A 21,599-nucleotide genomic window follows, 5' to 3' on the forward strand; every position below is an offset into this window, starting at 1 on the left:
GTTGGACGCCGGGACGGCGGCCTTAGGTGATCGTCGTACTGTCGTGCTGCGTGGGCGGCACGAGATGGCTCAGGTGCCTGCATGAAGTAGTGGGTCTCCGACACGCAGATTTGGCAATGGTGGATTAGGGGTTGGTCGATGGTGGCAGTGGTGAAGCAACGAAGTGACACAAGCACATGGAAGGGTGGGTCGAGGGGGAGGCAACTACATCACCCATGGAGTTCATGCATGTCTTCCGATGTTGTCGATGTCGGCCTCCTCGCATAGTTTCTGGAGCACGTGCGCTCCATATAGCACCAATGACGTCCGGTTCTCTCCATTCTGTAGCAGTTGTGTGCTTGCACACATAGATTTGACTGCATGCTGATATCCACACCAAGGGTAACACGAGTGGCTATCGCCGGGCATGAAAGCCATGGAACGGTTTCAGTTTCAAATCCCCGTGACCATGGTATGTGGGTGCCCTGTCATGCAGATTTATCTTCTTTGACGAAGGGTGGTGACAACATATGGTGTATTCAGCTTGGTGGTGCTCTTGAGCACCAATTCTCGAGTTCCGGGGATGAAAACCATAGGTCCAACCTTCAATAGTTGCACTGAAAATGGCGGTGTCTCACGCACCGTGTCATTGTTGAAGACATCGCTTTGGACTCTGCCCGGACGTGCTCTTCAGGATGAAATGATGGTGCTGCACTGGAATTGGACCACGGTTCGATGGTGTTTAAGGGACGTTACCTTCTTCGAGGTGTTGTGTTTGGATAACCTTTCTCCTAGCTTGTGTGTGGCCAGGCGTTGCTCTTGCAAGTCATTGCTTGTGTTGGCTTTGTTTGTTTTCCTTCTTATTCTATAATTTCTGACTATGTGCATCCTTGATATTGTATCGTTGCATAGGCTCATGTAATTGGTATCATCTTGCCCTTTGTCCAAAAAATGCAACTTATGTGTAAAATGTGCGCAATTTGTATAATTATTTTTATTTCTTTTCTTAAAAGGTAATACCAATGCCACTAATTTGTTCTTAATTGACAAACTATCTTTTTGTTTTCTATATTTTTATTTATTTTTATTTTTGTCTTGTGTCTTTCTAGCTATCAAGTTTGGTTGATGTTAGGTTTTGACCAGGCTGAATTATCTAGTGGGATTATGTTTTTATTTTATTTTAGTATATGTTTTTGTTTATCAATGCTTAGTAGATTTTTCTTTGATGTTTTTCCTTTTTATTTTTGTGTATGGGGTGACCGTTTTTTTTCGGGGAGAACTTTCGATCTATTCATTTACCAGAAATAAAAAATAACATCCATGTCTAAAAACCACCTCGTGACGACTACACACACTGTATTGAGCCGAAAACGCGCCGCTGTCATCGCCCTTCCCTTACGGAGCCGGGCAAACCTTATTGCAGTAGATAGTCGGGAAGAACTTTCGATCTATTCATTAACTAGAAATAAAAAAATAACATCCATGTCTAAAAACCACCTGGTGATGACTACACACACCGTATTGAGCCGAAAACGCGTCGCTGTCATCGCCCCTCCCTTACGGAGCCGGGCAAACCTTATTGTAGTAGATAGTCGGGAAGTCGCCGTGCTAAGGCACTACAGGACCAGCGCACCAGAACAACAACCGACAAAGATAAAGAGATTAGTAGATCGGATGGATCCAACCTGTAGACACACGAGCACAGGCGAACAATGATTGGATCTAGGTGGATACACCGAAAATACACGCCGATCGAATCCCGCGAAACCCGCCGAAAACTAACCAATACACACTCTCCGACGATGCTAGAAAAAAACATAGGAACAGGGAATAGGCGGGGAAGACTTTATTCCATCCTTAAAGAGTCACGTGGGGTGGCAGTTTGATGTTGCACTTGCGCAATACTATTTAATTTCACGTATGTAACTTAAAATAAACTTATTTTTGTAAATTTTTGTATTCTTAAATTACCATTATTAAAGTTTTCCTAAATACTTAAACGCGCAGCTGCGCTATTTGGACGCTGCGGGCGCAAGCGCTAGACGACAAAAAAATAGGTCGCTATCCGGAACAAACGTGTTATCGAGTGGGCAGTGTAAAGAATACCCATCTGCATGCATGTGCCAACGTCATCTATTTATTCTGTTTCAGTTTTTCAAAAAGCTACAACTTTTGAACCGAGTGTCAGAACGCAGAACCGCTTTCACCGTTGGGTTTCTCGTGATGAGCTCTTCAAAACTAGATCCCATATGAATATGTTTTGATGATTTTTTTTCAAAAGCAACTTTGATGCTAGATGAAGCAATTTTAGTGCTAAGCACAAGCAACTCTGATGCTAGATGAATTGCACCGTGTGTATAACTAACTTCGCCTAGTAGTCACCTAGTTAGTTGTATGCAACAGTATAATAGGTGGTCACCATGATTTGCATACATTGGAAAATAAGTTGTGGATTGTTTAGTTGCCTATCATACTGTGGAAGTTTCTTATCGTAGAGTAGAAACTTGTCTAACATGGTTTCTTAGTTGTCTACCTCAGAAACTAGGTTGCACTTTCACTACGAAGTTGCCTACGAGTGAGCCTCAATTCCTTACAATACTATGAAAGTTGTCCATCAAGGGACCTAAGTTGCCTACAATATTAAAACGTTTTTGTGGGATCTAAGTCATCTATCATGATTTCAAATTTTGAACTATGCGGGGATGGGTGGTATGAGATCTGTGTGCTTTTCTTTTCTAGGGGAGTCTGCCCATCAACGCTACCGAGCACACGGGTGTTAGCTAGCCAGGTCGTGACGAGCTCTTCAAAACTAAACCCACATGGATATGTTTTGATGATTTTTCTTTTTTCTTTCAGAAAGCAACTTAGACACTAGATGAGACAACTTTAGTGCTAAACAGAAGCAAGTCCACTCCAATTTAAAGTAACTAATTACCAACAATGAGCAACTAACTAGTAATAGGGAATAACTTTGAACAAAAGTAGACAACATCATATCACCTTTATAAGCAACTTTCTTTCTACGAGAGACAACTTTAGTGCTAAAAATAGGCAAGTTCACTTCACTTTCTCCTAATTAATTTTTTCTAATATTCTCCTAACTTCAATTGGTTTGTATGTAGCACTAAAGGGGCCTTATGTTTTTAACATCCCGCTACGAGAGACTACTTTAGTGCTAAAAATAGGCAAGCTCACAGGTATACATAGTATAGTGAAGTTGTTTTGTATGTAGCACTAAAGGGACCTTATGTTTTGTGTGATTTTTCTTGTTTTTACGCAAACAAACCTAATAGGAAGTCCTACTAGGCCAAAGATAAGAAGGTGCTCCCCTATAGCACGATAGTTGCCTCCTTCGCATCCAAAGTTGCCCTAAAAAAGTATTCAGTTGCCCACAATCAACCATACAGTTGCCTAAAACAAAGTATCCAGTTGCCCACAATCAACAAATAGTTTGCCTAAAACCATGTATCCAGTTGCCCAATCCTCACGAACAAAAATATTTACCAATATCGAAAAGTTATCTGGTGAATGCATTGAAGTTGCACAAAAACGCCCCAAAAGTTGCTGCTTTTTAAGTACAACTCCAGGGCATATAAGTCACATAGTTGTTTTTATTTTCTACCCCCAACGGGCTCTGTTGGGCGAACTTAGTCTTTTCTATATGTGGTTGCGTTTATCAATATTCAAAGTTGTTGTTGCCACTTCCTTGTTACAACACAAATGGTTGGTGTAGTGGGGATGACGTCTCCTCCTTTACGCGTTATCTAGTTTTGGACGTCGTGTTTGCTCGGGAGCGGCGGAGAGGGCATCGTTAGACAGCTGTCGGAAGTTGACCGTTTGATTGGCATCTCAATTTGTAGTGCATACTCTTTATCCATCGTGGGGGCCTCGGCTAGGAGGGGCGGACTTTGCTCCTCTTGTCGTCTTAGGAGATGGGATCCGACTTGATGTTGAAGGGAGCAATCGACACTGAGGGACCCTGAGAACGCCCCCTCGTCATTCGGCTTGGAGGATTTCAGACGTATGAACTTGTTCAAACAAATCCGGATCATTGGATGGTTCAAAGTGTCTAGAGAGGTCGATCCCATAGTGTAATAAAGTTGCTTGTTAACAACACTACAGATGTCTCATGCTTTTTGTTTTTTTCTTATTTTTACACATGCCAACCTAATAGATAGTCCTACTAGGCCAGAAAGAAGAAGTTGCTTTCCTACAGTACTAAAGTTGTCTCCATTGCACCCAAAGTTGCTCAAGAAAAAATTAATCAAAACCTGCCCATATGGGATCTAATTTTGAAGAACTCGTCGCGATAAACCCAATTGTGAAAGCGGATCTAAATTCCGATGCTCGAATCAAAAGTTACGCCTTTTTAAAATTTTCAAAACCCCAAATAAATGCATGCGGTCTTTTGGATGGTGTAGCGTGAGGGTGTGGAGCGCAATGTTGGAGCTGCTTCGTTCCGTGCGTGCGTGGGGTGGAGGGTGTGCTCGGAACAGCAAATGAGCATAGCAACGCTAGCTAGCCGTGTCAGATATTAGACGGACACTAATAGCAATGCAATCACATTAAAAAAATTGGGATCAGACGGCTTAGACGGAGGCAATTTTAGTACTAAACAGAAGCAACTTCACTCCTAAAAATAACTAATTAGCAACAATAAGCAACTAACTAATAATACAGAACAACTTCGAAACAGAGGTGGATAATATGACATCACCTTCGTAAGCAACTTTCCTTCGATAAGAGGCAACCTTAGTGCTAAAAGCAGACAACTTCACTATATTTTGTGTCCTAATTAATTTATGTAACATTCTCCTAACTTCCTCATCGGTACTTCTAAGTTGCCTATTGTTCATGCTCGTATGTCGTCATTGTTTCTAAATGGTCTATAATACTACGATGTCGTCTACCGATGATGCTCTTGTGTCTACTATTGCTAGTTATGGTAGACAACATGATGGTGAATCTCGCCACTTCAGAGTTTTTGTAGGCAACTTAGAAAAATAATAATAAACAATTTCACAAGATTGTAGGCAACTATTTTTGCAAAGTTAGGCATCTAAGAAGCAATTGTAGGCAACTAATTACCAATAGCAGGCAACTAGGCATCAATATAGGCAGTTTATATCATTTATAGGCAATTGACCATCAGCCGTAGGCAACTAAGCATCAACAATAGGCAATTGAGCAGCCATGATAGGCAAGTTAGGATAATGTTACCGAATTCACAGATACACATAGTGCAGTGAAGTTACTTTGTATGTAGAACTATAGATGCCTTATGTTTTGTGTGATTTTTCTCGTTTTTACGCAAACCAACCTAATAGTCAGTCCAACTAGGCGAAAAAGAAAACGTTGCTTCCGTGTAGCACTATAGTTGCCTTCATTGCATCCAAAGTTGCCCTTAAAAAAAGTTTGACGAAACCTACTCATATGAGATCTAGTTTTGAAGAACTCGTCGTCAGAAATATGACAGTGAAAACGAAACTAGATTTCGATGCTTGAATCCAAAGTTATGGCTTTTACAACTTTTTAAACCCCCAAATAAATGCACGTGGGACGGGATTTAGGCTAATTCAATTTGGCACCCATGTGCGCTACGGGATGTGGCCAAACAATTTTCTTTTCTAGCATAGACAGCTGGACACAAGGACATAAATTTACTATATACGACGGTGCGCTCCAGACAACAAACGAGCGCAGCGGCACTTCCTAGCCACGTCCTAAAGTTTTTGGCAAGGACGGAGGGTGGAGTCTTGACGGCGCGCGGCGGGTGATTGTGGATGGACTTGGCGGCTTCTTGGGTCAAAAATTTGTGACGCTTAATCCGAGGTTGCTAATTGCAACCGATGACGTACGTGAAAACTAAGTTGATACCACTCTACGTAGTAGTACTCGCCATCATCGATGAGTAGCCTTGGAATCGGTCTACCGCAACTAGGAGTAGTAGATGCATGTGTCCCACGGCTAAAAAAGTTGAAAATCTCAGGCAACTGGCATGTGATGCGTCCCTTAACCCTAATTAATCTTATTCATAAAAGTCACATTGTACAACACCTGCTCATAACCATATCATTTCCGAAGCAAATGCGGCCCGGTGCGCCGCGCGCCAAGAATTATCCGTGAGTAGGTGGACGTACGGTGCAACAACTATTGATCCCGTCCATATTTCACCGCCCGGGACTTGTCGCCTGGCCCACCCTGCACGGCACGCGCAACACGCGCGCGCGGTCACTGCCAGCCATGCCATGCACGCTGCATGCTCGCCCGATCTCTTCTCCGCGGCCTATTTGTACGCCCAACCCCGAGCTGCATTAGACGCAATCCAATCTTGTCCGCATCGAGAGCGCGCGCGAGATCCAGAGCTCCAAGCCGAACCAAACCAGCCTAGCCAGCGGCAGAGCTAGACGAGCCGGAGCGGCATGGCGGGCGGCGACGAGGGCTCCCTGGTGCCGCGGGAGGTGCCGGGCAGCTACGGCATGCCGTTCGTCTCAGCCATCCGCGACCGCCTCGACTTCTACTACTTCCAGGGCCAGGACAAGTACTTCGAGTCCCGCGTCGAGAGGTACGGCTCCACCGTCGTCCGCATCAACGTCCCGCCGGGCCCCTTCATGGCGCGCGACCCGCGCGTGGTCGCCGTGCTCGACGCCAAGAGCTTCCCCGTGCTCTTCGACGTCGACAAGGTCGAGAAGAAGAACCTCTTCACCGGCACCTACATGCCCTCCACCTCCCTCACCGGCGGCTTCCGCGTCTGCTCCTACCTCGACCCCTCCGAGCCCACCCACGCCAAGGTCAAGCAGCTGCTCTTCTCCCTCCTCGCCTCCCGCAAGGACGCCTTCATCCCGGCCTTCCGCTCCCACTTCTCCTCGCTGCTCGCCACCGTCGAGTCGCAGCTCGTCCTCGGCGGCAAGGCCAACTTCAACACGCTCAACGACGCCACCTCCTTCGAGTTCATCGGCGACGCCTACTTCGGCGTGCTCCCCTCCGCGTCTGACCTAGGCACCACCGGCCCTGCCAAGGCCGCCAAGTGGCTCATATTCCAGCTCCACCCCCTCGTCACGCTCGGCCTCCCCATGATCCTCGAGGAGCCGCTCCTCCACACGGTGCACCTCCCGCCCATCCTCGTCAGCGGCGACTACAAGGCGCTGTACAAGTACTTCAACGCCGCCGCGACCAAGGCGCTCGACACCGCCGAGGGCCTCGGGCTGAAGCGGGACGAGGCATGCCACAACCTGCTGTTCGCCACCGTGTTCAACAGCTACGGCGGCCTCAAGGTGCTGCTCCCGGGGATCCTCGCGCGCATCGCGGGGGCCGGAGAGAAGTTCCACCAGAAGCTGGTCGCGGAGATTCGCGCCGCCGTGGCGGACGCCGGCGGCAAGGTGACGGTGGAGGCGCTGGAGAAGATGGAGCTGACCAAGTCGGCGGTGTGGGAGGCGCTGCGGCTGGACCCGCCCGTCAAGTTCCAGTACGGGCGCGCCAAGGCGGACATGAACATCGAGAGCCACGACGCGGTGTTCGCCGTGAAGAAGGGGGAGATGCTGTTCGGGTACCAGCCGTGCGCCACCAGGGACCCCCGCGTGTTCGGCCCCACGGCGAGGGAGTTCGTCGGCGACCGGTTCGTCGGGGAGGAGGGGAGGAAGCTGCTGCAGTACGTGTACTGGTCCAACGGGCGGGAGACCGAGAGCCCCAGCGTGGACAACAAGCAGTGCCCCGGCAAGAACCTGGTGGTGCTCGTCGGCAGGCTCCTGGTGGTGGAGCTGTTCCTCCGGTACGACACCTTCACCGCCGACGTCGGGGTCGACCTGCTCGGCACCAAGGTTGAGTTCACCGGCGTCACCAAGGCCACGTCCGGTCCTGATAGCGCTGTTTGAAAATTAAAACCTGCACCGGTCATCGGATTAACGTACGGCGGCAGCAGCTCTCGTAGCAGCCATCGATCGACCCAGTCAGCACGTAGTAGTACGAGTCAGTCATGCATGCATCTTGTTCGGCTGCTTCGCTGCATTGTGCCCTCAATATTGCTCTTGTGCCCTTGTGTGTGTGTATGTGTATGTGTGTGTGTTTACTTTTCGCAATCTTGCCCAGTGTAATAAGACGGACTTTCGTGTAATAAGATTCTCACTCTTGACGTACGGTAAAAGGGACGACTTTGCGGTGAGTCAACGTGACAGACCTCTCTTTTGTACACAATGCGCAACGCGGGCTTGCATTCACAGCCACTCACCATAGAAACCTAGTAGAGTAGCATGAGCGATGAGAAAGAATCAGCGCACGGTTCCTTGCATTTAGGCAAGATTTGACTCACTCCGCGCAGATCACCGGGGCTGCGATGGAGAGGAAGAGGAGGGGAGCTTGTTGCACGCATCCTCATGATAGAATGCTGCATGTTGGTGTAGCTTTTTCGACGTCTATGTCAAAAAAGAAACATAAAGTGTTTGGCACGAGAAATAATGAAAAATATCGTGGTTGTTATGTTATTATCTCTTCCGTGCGTCAGGAAAAATATATATTGCGGGCGTGCCAGTGTACTAAGAACATTTTCAACAGTCGCAAAAAAATTCGCGCCCAATTAAAGTTATAGCGCGTCACTGTAGCACTTTTAATACGCCGAGACTAACATTGCTTTAACAGACGCCCAGAAAAGCACACAGTGCAAATTGTGAAGCGCGCAATCCGGAGCCCAAAATATGCTGCGCGCGATAGCGATTTTCAGTGCGTGCCCAAAACTTTTTAGCGCGTTTAATATTTTACAACATCTGTTGGAACTGTTCGGCGCCCAAAAAAATGAATTTTTAGCACGCGGAGCTCTTTTTGGGCTCCTGTTGGAGATGCTCTAAGTACACAAATAAAACATAGGGGAACTTGTACTTTATTAATCTCTCATCGGACAAACAAATTATATGATCCCTTTACGTAAGCGCTCCATGGCATGCTAGCGCGGCCGATATGACTTGGGCGATTGTGAAGTTCTGGTTCCCGGGGCCTCGGAAGGCTCCCGCTTAATTACATCCGCGAGTCGAAGTCGCGAACCACCTCCGATTAAGATGATGCAATGGTTGTCGTCTCCGAGTCACCTCTTCTCCAAGTGCTCGGTGTAGACGATGGCGATGATGTGGTCGAATAGAGGGGTGGAGTGGTACGTCCGCCGCTCCGGCGATGCTTGGCCGTATATCTCCGGCTTGTCGATGTCCGATGATGAAAGTGTTTGCCCTTGTCAGCCTAGACGGATGGGCAGCCTTCGCCTCGTCGATGCCCGGCCTGGTGGTGTTCGCCTCGTCGGTGTCGTACATGGTGGCTTGCCTTTGACTCGTTAGTGCCCGGCAAGATATGGTAGCTTCATCAGAAAAATACATGTCGGGGAAGTGGCTTCGCCTCGTTGGAGCTTGGACGAGGTTGGGGAAGTGTGTTGATGTAGAAGGCCACAGTAGACTTGAGTGTCACCGTGTGGCGGCGTTGCTTGAAGATGACGACAATACGAGCTCGTCGATGTAGACCTTGGTGCGTCGCAGTTACGGGGACGACCTCCGCTTGGTGTAGAAGAACAAAAATGCTACACACACGGATCTTTACGGAGTTGCAACGGACGCCTTCCAACTTACTCCTAAACTCCCATGATTTTCATGAGGGTGGGGCCCGCTTCACCTCTTCTTTCCAATCACAACTTGCCACGTCAGCACATCCTGTAAAAGTCCGTGAAATCCTCCTGTGTGTGTAGTGTTGGGAATCGTTGCATGGAAAATTAAAAAATTCTACGCACATGCAACGAACTATCCATGGAGATGCATAGCAATGAGGGGGAGAGTGTGTCTACGTACCCTCGTAGACCATAAGAGGAAGCGTTTCTCAACGCGGTTGATGTAGTCGAACTTCTTCGCGCTTCAACCGATCAAGTACCGAACGCACGACACCTCCGTGTTCTGCACACGTCCAGCTCGGTGACGTTCCTCGCCTTCTTGATCCAGCAAGTTGTCGAGGTAGTAGATGAGTTTCGTCAGCAGCATTGTGACGGTGATGATGAAGTGATCCTCGCAGGGCATCGCCTAAGCACTACGAAGATATGATCGTGAGAGTAAATAGTGGAGGGGGCGCCGCACATGGCTAACAATTGTCTGGGCTGTGCAAGCCCCCCCCCCCACATATATATAGGTGGGAGGGAGAGCGGAGAGGCCAGGAGGCGTCCCAAGTAGGACCAAATCCTACTTGGGTTCCTCCTAGGACGGCGCCCCCCTTCCTTATTTAGCGGAGGGGGAAGGAAAGAGGAGGGTGGAGGAAAGGAAGGGGAGGCCGAATCCCCCCTTTCCTTCTCCCTTCCCCTCTTTCCTTCTCCTCTGGTTCGGCCCATATGGGGGGTGCACCAGCCCCTGGTGGCTGGTGTGTTTCCCCTCTTGGCCTATTAGGCCCAAATCTTTTGCCGGGGGTGCCGAGAACTCCTTCCGGTGATCCGATATGTATCCGGTACCCTCCGGAACACTTCCGGTGTCCGAATGCTATCGTCCTATATATCAATCTTTACCTCCCGATCATTTAGAGACTCCTCGTCATGTCCGTGATCTCATCCAGGACTCCGAACAACACTCGCTCACCAAATCACATAACTCATATAATACAATATCCTCATCGAACGTTAAGCGTGCGGACTCTACGGGTTCGAGAACTATGTAGACATGACTGAGACACCTCTACGGCCAAGAACCAATAGCGGTACCTGGATGCCCATATTGGCTCCTACATATTCTACGAACATCTTTATCGGTCGAACCGTACAACATACATTATTCCCTTTGTCTGTCGGTATGTTACTTGCCCGAGATTCGATCGTCGGTATCTTCATACCTAGTTCAATCTCGTTGCCAGCAAGTCTCTTTACTCGTACCGTAATACATCACCTCGTGACTAACTTCTTAGTCGTTTGCTTGCAAGCTTATGATGTGTATTACCGAGAGGGCCCAGAGATACCTCTCCGATACTGGAGTGAAAAATCATAATCTCGATCTATGCCAACTCAACAAACACCTTAGGAGATACCTGTAGAACATCTTTTTAATCACCCAGTTGCGTTGTGACGTTTGATAGCACATAAAGGATTCCTCCGGTATCCGGGAGTTCATAATCTCATAGTCGAAGGAATATGTATTTGACATGAAGAAAACAATAGCAATAAAACTAAACGATCATGATGCTAAGCTAACAGATGGGTCTTGTCCATCACATCATTCTCTTAATGATGTGATCCCGTTATCAAATGACAACTCATGTCCATGGTTAGGAAACCTTAACCATTAATGATTAATGAACTAGTCAAGTAGAGGCTCACTAGGGACATAGTGTTTGTCTATGTATTCACACATGTATTTAGATTTTTGATCAACACAATTCTAGTATGAATAATAAACATTTATCATGAATAAGGAAATATTAAATAACAACTTTATTATTGCCTCTAGGGCATATTTTCTTCATGTAGCAAAGCTTGTAGAAGAATGGCGGCATGCCGATACAGTATGTGTCCTCGCTGGCTTTTGCCCGTCGTAGTAGCGTTAAAAAAAGCCAATGCAGTCATCGAAGTTGTTGACGAATGAGCGATTCTGGCATGCCGTTTGTGTGCGTTCGGCTACCCTTGCTGCATGCACGACGTGAGTACTAAGGCTGGTTGTAATGCGAAGTATCATGTACTAGTACCATGCATATGATACTACATCTGTAATACATGGTATCATATGTTGGTATCATATAGGACTACATTTATTGCCATGCATGACACAAAGTAACACATCATTTAATATGATACGGTATCATGATATGATACTCAAGACTCTGTTTCTTCATTTAATTGTATGTCATCTCACCAAAATTGCTTAGTTGGCATGCATGATACTACCTATGATATTCTCATTACGACCAGTCTAATCCAGCAGCCGCATGCATGTACGTATGGATAAACTCTTGGTAGGTGATTAGGCTAGCCATAGTGGGTAACTTAGGTAGTAACTTCACACATTCTAAAACAATTTTGATATTGTGGCAAGTATTTAATGAGGAAAGAGGTGCTTGTGGTAACATAATATGTTACTGTAACATAGCGCTTCCCGAGGCAAAATGAGTCTATGAGCTAATAAATGAAGCAATCTATGACACTACTATTATGTTACTTTGCATTAGGCTGGTTGTAATGAGGAGTATCACAGAGTAGTATCATACATATGATACTAGTGTATAATACTACATCCCTAATGCATAGCATCATATGTTGGTATCATATAGGACTACGTTTATTGTCATGCATGACACAAAGTAGCACATCATTTAATATGATACGGTATCATGATATGATACTCAAGCATCTCTTTCTCATTTAATTCCATGCCACCTCATCAAGATTGCTTAGTTGGCATGCATGATACTGTTGGAAATATGCCCTAGAGGCAATAATAAAATGGTTATTATTATATTTCTTTGTTCATGATAATTGTCTATTGTTCATGCTATAATTGTGTTATCCGGAAATCGTAATACATGTGTGAATACATAGACCACAACACGTCCCTAGTGAGCCTCTAGTTGACTAGCTCGTTGATCAAAAGATAGTCATGGTTTCCTGACTATGGACATTGGATGTCATTGATAACGGGATCACATCATTAGGAGAATGATGTGATGGACAAGACCCAATCCTAAGCATAGCTCAAAGATCGTGTAGTTCGTTTGCTATAGCTTTTCCGAATGTCAAGTATCATTTCCTTAGACCATGAGATTGTGCAACTCCCGGATACCGTAGGAGTGCTTTGGGTGTGCCAAACGTCACAATGTAACTGGGTGACTATAAAGGTACACTACAGGTATCTCCGACAGTGTCTATTGGGTTGGCACGAATCGAGACTGAGATTTGTCACTCTGTATGACGGAGAGGTATCTCTGGGCCCACTCGGTAATGCATCATCATAATGAGCTCAATGTGACCAAGTGGTTGATCACGGGATCATGCATTACGGTACGAGTAAAGTGACTTGCCGGTAACGAGATTGAACGAGGTATTGGGATACCGACGATCGAGTCTCGGGCAAGTAACGTACCGATTGACAAAGGGAATTGTATACGGGATTGATTGAATCATCGACATCGTGGTTCATCCGATGAGATCATCGAGGAGCATGTGGGAGCCAACATGGGTATCCAGATCCCGCTGTTGGTTATTGACCGGAGAGTCGTCTCGGTCATGTCTGCGTGTCTCCCGAACCCGTAGGGTCTACACACTTAAGGTTCGGTGACACTAGGGTTGTTGAGATATTAGCATACGGTAACCCGAAAGTTGGTCGGAGTCCTGGATGAGATCCCGGACGTCACGAGGAGTTTTGGAATGGTCCGGAGGTGAAGATTTATATATAGGAAGTCAAGTTTCGGCCATCGGGAAGGTTTCGGGGGTAATCGGTATTGTACCGGGACCACCGAAAGGGTCCCGGGGGTCCACCGGGTGGGGCCACCTATCTCGGAAGGCCCCATTGGCTGAAGTGGGAGGGGAACCAGCCCCTAGTGGGCTGGTGCGCCTCCCATGGGCCTCCCCTGCGCCTAGGGTTGGAAACCCTAGGGTGGGGGCGCCCCATTTGGCTTGGGGGGCACTCCACCCCCCTTGGCCGCCGCCCCCCCTTGGAGATTCAATCTCCTAGGGCCGGCGCCCCCTAGGGGTCCTATATATAGTGGGGGGAGGGAGGGAAGCCGCACCCTAGCCCCTGGCGCCTCCCTCTCCCTCCCGTGACACTCCTCCCTCTCCCTGAGCTTGGCGAAGCCCTGCCGAGATCACCGTTGCTTCCACCACCACGCCGTCGTGCTGCTGGATCTTCATCAACCTTTCCTTCCCCCTTGCTGGATCAAGTTGGAGGAGACATCTTCCCAACCGTACGTGTGTTGAACGCGGAGGTGCCGTCCGTTCGGCGCTAGGTCATCGGTGATTTGGATCACGACGAGTACGACTCCATCAACCCCGTTCTCTTGAACGCTTCCGGCGCGATCTACAAGGGTATGTAGATGCACTCCTCTCTCCCTCGTTGCTAGATGACTCCATAGATTGATCTTGGTGATGCGTAGAAAATTTTAAAATTCTGCTACATTCCCCAACAGTGGCTTCATGAGCTAGGTCTATGCGTAGTTTCTATGCACGAGTAGAACACAAAGCAGTTGTGGGCGTGGATATTGTCAATTTTCTTGCCATTACTAGTCTTATCTTGATTCGGCGGCATCGTGGGATGAAGCGGCCCGGACCGACCTTACACGTATGCTTACGTGAGACTGGTTCCACCGATTGACATGCACCAGTTGCATAAGGTGGCTAGCGGGTGTCTGTCTCTCCCACTTTAGTCGAATCGGATTCGATGAAAAGGGTCCTTATGAAGGGTAAATAGAAATTGGCATATCACGTTGTGGTTTTGGCGTAGGTAAGAAACATTCTTTCTAGAAACCTATAGCAGCCACGTAAAAACTTGCAACAACAATTAGAGGACGTCTAACTTGTTTTTGCAGCATGTGCTGTGTGATGTGATATGGCCAAAAGGATGTGATGAATGATATATGTGATGTATGAGATTGATCATGTTCTTGTAATAGGAATCATGACTTGCATGTCGATGAGTATGACAACCGGCAGGAGCCATAGGAGTTGTCTTTATTTATTTATGACCTGCGTGTCAACATAAACGTCATGTAATTACTTTACTTTATTGCTAAAGCGTTAGCCATAGTAGTAGAAGTAATGGATGACGAGACAACTTCAAGAAGACACGATGATGGAGATCATGGTGTCATGCCGGTGACAACGATGATCATGAAGCCCCGAAGATGGAGATCAAAAGGAGCAAATGATATTGGCCATATCATGTCACTATTTGATTGCATGTGATGTTTATCATGTTTTGCATCTTATTTGCTTAGAACGACGGTAGCTTAAATAAGATGATCCCTCGTAATAATTTCAAGAAAGTGTTCCCCCTAACTGTGCACCGTTGTGAAGGTTCGTTGTTTTGAAGCACCACGTGATGATTGGGTGTGATAGATTCTAACATTCGAATACAACGGGTGTAAGCCAGATTTACACACGCAATACACTTAGGTTGACTTGACGAGCCTAGCATGTACAGACATGGCCTCGGAACACGGAAGACCGAAAGGTCGAGCATGAGTCGTATAGAAGATACGATCAACATGAAGATGTTCACCGATGTTGACTAGTTCATCTCACGTGATGATCGGACACGGCCTAGTTGACTCGGATCATATTTCACTTAGATGACTAGATGGATGTCTATCTGAGTGGGAGTTCATGGAATAATTTGATTAGATGAACTTAATTATCATGAACTTAGTCTAAAATCTTTACACTATGTCTTGTAGATCAAATGGCCCACGCTAATGTTGCCCTCAACTTCAACGCGTTCCTAGAGAAAACCAAGCTGAAAGATGATGGCAGCAACTATACGGACTGGGTCCGGAACCTGAGGATCATCCTCATAGCTGCCAAGAAAGATTATGTCCTAGAAGCACCGCTAGGTGACACACCCATCCCAGAGAACCAAGACGTTATGAACGCTTGGCAATCACGTGCTGATGATTACTCCCTCGTTCAGTGTGGCATGCTTTACAGCTTAGAACCGGGGCTCCAAAAGCGTTTTGAGAGACACGGAGCATATGAGATGTTTGAAGAGCTGAAAATGGTTTTCCAAGCTCATGCCCGGGTCGATAGATATGAAGTCTTTGACAAGTTCTTCAGTTGTAAGATGGAGGAAAATAGTTCTGTCAGTGAGCACATACTCAAAATGTCTGGGTTGCATAACCGCTTGACTCAACTGGGAGTTAATCTCCCGGATGACCCAGTCATTGACAGAATCCTTCAGTCGCTTCCACCGAGCTACAAGAGCTTTGTGATGAACTTCAATATGCAGGGGATGGAAAAGACCATTCCTGAGGTATATTCAATGCTGAAATCAACGGAGGTGGAAATCAAAAAGGAACATCAAGTGTTGATGGTGAATAAAACCACTAAGTTCAAGAAAGACAAGGGTAAAAAGAACTTCAAGAAGGACGACAAGGGAGTTGCCGCGCCCGGTAAGGAAGCTGCCGGGAAGAAGTCAAAGAATGGACCCAAGACTGATGCTGAGTGTTTTTATTGAAAGGGAAGTGGTCACTGGAAGCGGAACTGTCCCAAATACTTAGCGAACAAGAAGGCCGACAACACTAAAGGTATATGTGATATACATGTAATTGATGTGTACCTTACCAGTACTCGTAGTAGCTCCTGAGTATTTGATACTAGTGCGGTTGCTCACATTTGTAACTCAAAGCAGGAGCTGCGGAATAAGCGGAGACTGGCGAAGGACGAGGTGACGATGCACGTCGGGAATGGTTCCAAGGTCGATGTGATCGCCGTCGGCACGCTGCCTCTACATTTACCTACGGGATTAGTTTTAAACCCCAATAATTGTTATTTAGTGCCAGCTTTGAGCATGAACATTGTATCAGGATCTCGTTTAATTCGAGATGCCTACTCATTTAAATCCGAGAATAATGGTTGTTCTATTTATATGAGAGATATGTTTTATGGTCATGCTCCGCTGGTGAATGGTTTATTCTTAATGAATCTCGAGCGTAATGTTACACATATTCATAGTGTGAATACCAAAAGATGTAAGGTTGATAATGATAGTCCCACATACTTGTGGCACTGCCGCCTTGGTCACATAGGTGTCAAACGCATGAAGAAGCTCCATGCAGATGGACTTTTGGAGTCTCTTGATTACGAATCATTTGACATGTGCGAACCATGCCTCATGGGTAAAATGACCAAGACTCCGTTCTCAGGAACAATGGAGCGAGCAACCAACTTATTGGAAATCATACATACTGATGTGTGCGGTCCAATAAGTGTTGAGGCTCGCGGTGGCTATCGTTATGTTCTCACCCTCACTGATGACTTGAGTAGATATGGGTATGTCTACTTAATGAAACACAAGTCTGAGACCTTTGAAAAGTTCAAGGAATTTCAGAGTGAGGTTGAGAATCAACGTGACAAGAAAATCAAGTTCTTGCGATCAGATCGTGGGGGAGAATACTTGAGTCACGAATTTGGCACACACTTAAGGAAATGTGGAATAGTTTCACAACTCACGCCGTCTGGAACACCTCAGCGTAATGGTGTGTCCGAACGTCGTAATCGCACTCTATTGGATATGGTGCGATCTATGATGTCTCTTACCGATTTACCGCTGCCATTTTGGGGCTATGCTTTAGAGACTGCCGCATTCACTTTAAATTGGGATCCGTCGAAATCCATTGAGACGACACCGTATGAATTATGGTTTGAGAAGAAACCTAAGCTATCGTTTCTAAAAGTTTGGGGATGCGATGCTTATGTCAAGAAACTTCAACCTGAAAAGCTCGAACCCAAGTCGGAAAAATGCGTCTTCATAGGATACCCTAAAGAAACTATTGGGTATACCTTCTACCTCAGAACCGAAGGCAAGATCTTTGTTACAAAGAATGGATCCTTTCTAGAGAAAGAGTTTCTCTCGAAAGAAATAAGTGGGAGGAAAGTAGAACTCGATGTAGTATTACCTCTTGAACCGGTAAGTATCGCAGCTCAAGAAAATGTTCCTGAGGTGCCTGCACCGACTAGAGAGGAAGTTAATGATGATGATCATGAAACTTTAGATCAAGTTGCTACTGAACTTCGTAGGTCCACAAGGACACGTTCCGCACCAGAGTGGTACGGCAATCCTGTCCTGGAAATCATGTTGTTAGACAACGATGAACCTTCGAACTATGAAGAAGCGATGGCGGGCCCAGATTCCGACAAATGGCTGGAAGCCATGAAATCCGAGATAGGATCCATGTATGAAAACGAAGTATGGACTTTGACTGACTTGCCCGATGATCGGCGAGCCATAGAAAATAAATGGATTTTTAAGAAGAAGACAGACGCGGATGGTAATGTAACCATCTATAAAGCCCGGCTTGTTGCTAAGGGTTATCGACAAGTTAAAGGGGTTGACTACGATGAGACTTTCTCACCCGTGGTGAAGCTGAAGTCCATCCGAATCATGTTAGCAATTGCCGCATTCTATGATTATGAGATATGGCAAATGAACGTCAAAACGGCATTCCTTAATGGTTTCCTTAAGGAAGAATTGCATATGATGCAGCCGGAAGATTTTGTCGATCCTAAGAATGCTGACAAGGTGTGTAAGCTCCAACGCTCGATTTATGGGCTGGTGCAAGCATCTCGGAGTTGGAATATTCGTTTTGATGAGATGATCAAAGCGTTTGGGTTTACGCAGACTTATGGAGAAGCCTGCATTTACAAGAAAGTGAGTGGGAGCTCTGTAGCATTTCTCATATTGTATGTGGATGACATACTGTTGATGGGAAATGATATAGAATTCTTGGAAAGCATAAAGGCCTACTTGAACAAGTGTTTTTCAATGAAGGATCTTAGAGAATCTGCTTATATATTAGGCATCAAGATCTATAGAGATAGATCGAGACGCCTCATTGGTCTTTCACAGAGTACGTACCTTGACAAGATATTGAAGAAGTTCAAAATGGATCAGTCAAAGAAGGGGTTCTTGCCTGTATTGCAAGGTACGAGATTGAGCACGGCTCAATGCCCGACCACGACAGAACATAGAGAAAAGATGAGTGTCGTCCCCTATGCCTCGGCCAGAGGGTCTATCATGTATGCTATGTTGTGTACCAGACCTGATGTAAACCTTGCCGTAAGTTTGGTAGGAAGGTACCAAAGTAATCCCGGCATGGAACACTGGACAGCGGTCAAGAATATCCTGAAGTACCTGAAGAGGACTAAGGATATGTTTCTCGTTTATGGAGGTGACGAAGAGCTCGTCTTAAAGGGTTACGTCGATGCTAGCTTCGACACAGATCTGGATGACTCTAAGTCACAAACCGGATACGTGTATATTTTGAATGGTGGGGCAGTAAGCTGGTGCAGTTGCAAGCAAAGCGTTGTGGCGGGATCTACATGTGAAGCGGAGTACATGGCAGCCTCGGAGGCAGCACAAGAGGCAATCTGGGTGAAGGAGTTCATTACCGACCTAGGAGTCATACCCAATGCGTCGGGCCCGATGACTCTCTTCTGTGACAACACTGGAGCTATTGCCCTTGCCAATGAGCCCAGGTTTCACAGGAAGACCAAGCATATTAAGCGTCGCTTCAACTCCATTCGTGAAAATGTTCAAAATGGAGACATAGATATTTATAAAGTACATACGGACCTGAATGTGGCAGATCCGTTGACTAAACCTCTCCCTAGAGCAAAACATGATCAACACCAGAACTGCATGGGTGTTCGATTCATCACAATGTAACTAGACTATTGACTCTAGTGCAAGTGGGAGACTGTTGGAAATATGCCCTAGAGGCAATAATAAAATGGTTATTATTATATTTCTTTGTTCATGATAATTGTCTATTGTTCATGCTATAATTGTGTTATCCGGAAATCGTAATACATGTGTGAATACATAGACCACAACACGTCCCTAGTGAGCCTCTCTAGTTGACTAGCTCGTTGATCAAAAGATAGTCATGGTTTCCTGACTATGGACATTGAATGTCATTGATAACGGAATCACATCATTAGGAGAATGATGTGATGGACAAGACCCAATCCTAAGCATAGCTCAAAGATCGTGTAGTTCGTTTGCTATAGCTTTTCCGAATGTCAAGTATCATTTTCTTAGACCATGAGATTATGCAACTCCCGGATACCGTAGGAGTGCTTTGGGTGTGCCAAACGTCACAACGTAACTGGGTGACTATAAAGGTACACTACAGGTGTCTCCGAAAGTGTCTGTTGGGTTGGCACGAATCGAGACTGGGATTTGTCACTCTGTATGACGGAGAGGTATCTCTGGGCCCACTCGGTAATGCATCATCATAATGAGCTCAATGTGACCAAGTGGTTGATCACGGGATCATGCATTACGGTACGAGTAAAGTGACTTGCCGGTAACGAGATTGAACGAGGTATTGGGATACCGACGATCGAGTCTCGGGCAAGTAACGTACCGATTGACAAAGGGAATTGTATACGGGATTGATTGAATCATCGACATCGTGGTTCATCTAATGAGATCATCAAGGAGCATGTGGGAGCCAACATGGGTATCCAGATCCCGCTGTTGGTTATTGACCGGAGAGTCGTCTCGGTCATGTCTGCGTGTCTCCCGAACCCGTAGGGTGTACACACTTAAGGTTCGGTGACACTAGGGTTGTTGAGATATTAGCATACGGTAACCCGAAAGTTGTTCGGAGTCCCGGATGAGATCCCGGACGTCACGAGGAGTTTCAGAATGGTCCGGAGGTGAAGATTTATATATAGGAAGTCAAGTTTCGGCCATCGGGAAGGTTTCGTGGGTAATCGGTATTGTACCAGGACCACCGAAAGGGTCCCGGGGGTCCACCGGGTGGGGCCACCTATCTCGGAAGGCCCCATGGGTTGAAGTGGGAGGGGAATCAGCCCCTAGTGGGCTGGTGCGCCCCCCCCACGGGCCTCCTCTATGATACTACTTGTATGTTACTATGAAGGTACTTCTTCAGTTCCGAATTATTTGTCGCATGTATGAATGTATCTAGATGTATTTTAGTTCTAGATACATTCATTTCTGCGACGAGTAATTTGAAACGGAGGGAGTATTAACAACGACTAGTGTTATATGTATGGCACTAGTCTAAGTCCCATTATAACTAGCCTTAAGTTAAGGTGAGAGCAGCCCCACGATCTACGCGTCATAAGTCTGCGCATGGATCTCATGTGGGGTACTATTCCCTTGATCGAATAATCATTTTTTTTTCGAAACGGAGGCATAAGATTTGCCTCATCTATTAAATAAGGAGAGGATAGAGTTTAGAGTTTTACAGGACACCCCATACAAATGACATGGCAATTACTCACATACAATGATAGTCCCTAGCTTCTTGGCGCCGGCAGTAACCCATAACTTTGCCTCAGCAATGATGGTTTGGAGGAGAATAGGCGGCGGCGCAAATTTTTGCCGAAATACCCTAGCATTTCGCTCGTTCCAAATGGTCCAAGAGGTGAGCATGACGAGAGAGGACATGGCATGCCAATTCGGGTTTCGGTCATCGGTACGCTTGACCCACCACTCCTTGACAGATTCATCAAGATGCCAATCGGGAATGCTGACGTGAGGTAGCCCAAGCTTCTCGATGATAGATCTCCAAAGCCTAAGAGTGTAACGACACTTGAAGAAGAGGTGTGGCCCCGTTTCTTGCTCTCTCTTGCATAGTGGACAAAGACCACAATTGACCCAACCACGCTTCTCCAATCGATCGGCGGTCCAAATTCGGTCTTGCAGGGCAAGCCACGCAAAGAATTTTACCTTAGGGGGTGCCCAAGCCTTCCAAACCATACGGTCCATGGGAGAGAGAGTCAATCCAAGGAACAGAGCCCTGTACGCAGTGGCCGCCGAGTAGATCCCATCGTTCGCGTGCTTCCAAGTAATGTCGTCTTCGGCTTGGTCGTCAAGAGGGAAGTCATGTACAAGCATCCAAAGAGTGAAGAATTCGCTAATGTGGTGAATGGAGATAACAGTGTTTGG

General features: G+C 46.4%; 1 protein-coding gene across 1 annotated transcript; it reads left to right on the top strand.

The window, feature by feature from the left end:
• The first annotated feature begins 6,283 nt into the window (after nt 1-6,283).
• LOC119284997 (allene oxide synthase 2-like) lies at nt 6,284-8,137 on the top strand. Its single transcript, XM_037564188.1, has one exon. The coding sequence runs from the start codon at nt 6,402-6,404 to the stop codon at nt 7,848-7,850; it is 1,449 nt and encodes a 482-aa protein (XP_037420085.1). The 5' UTR covers nt 6,284-6,401; the 3' UTR covers nt 7,851-8,137.
• The last annotated feature ends 13,462 nt before the right edge of the window (nt 8,138-21,599 follow it).

The sequence above is a fragment of the Triticum dicoccoides genome, chromosome 4A (genome assembly GCF_002162155.2).
Source record: "Triticum dicoccoides isolate Atlit2015 ecotype Zavitan chromosome 4A, WEW_v2.0, whole genome shotgun sequence".
Lineage (NCBI taxonomy): Eukaryota > Viridiplantae > Streptophyta > Magnoliopsida > Poales > Poaceae > Triticum > Triticum dicoccoides.

What these genes read in the sequence shown, in the direction of transcription:
- LOC119284997 (XM_037564188.1), top strand. Translation starts at nt 6,402, where the DNA reads ATGGCGGGCGGCGACGAGGGCTCCCTGGTGCCGCGGGAGGTGCCGGGC.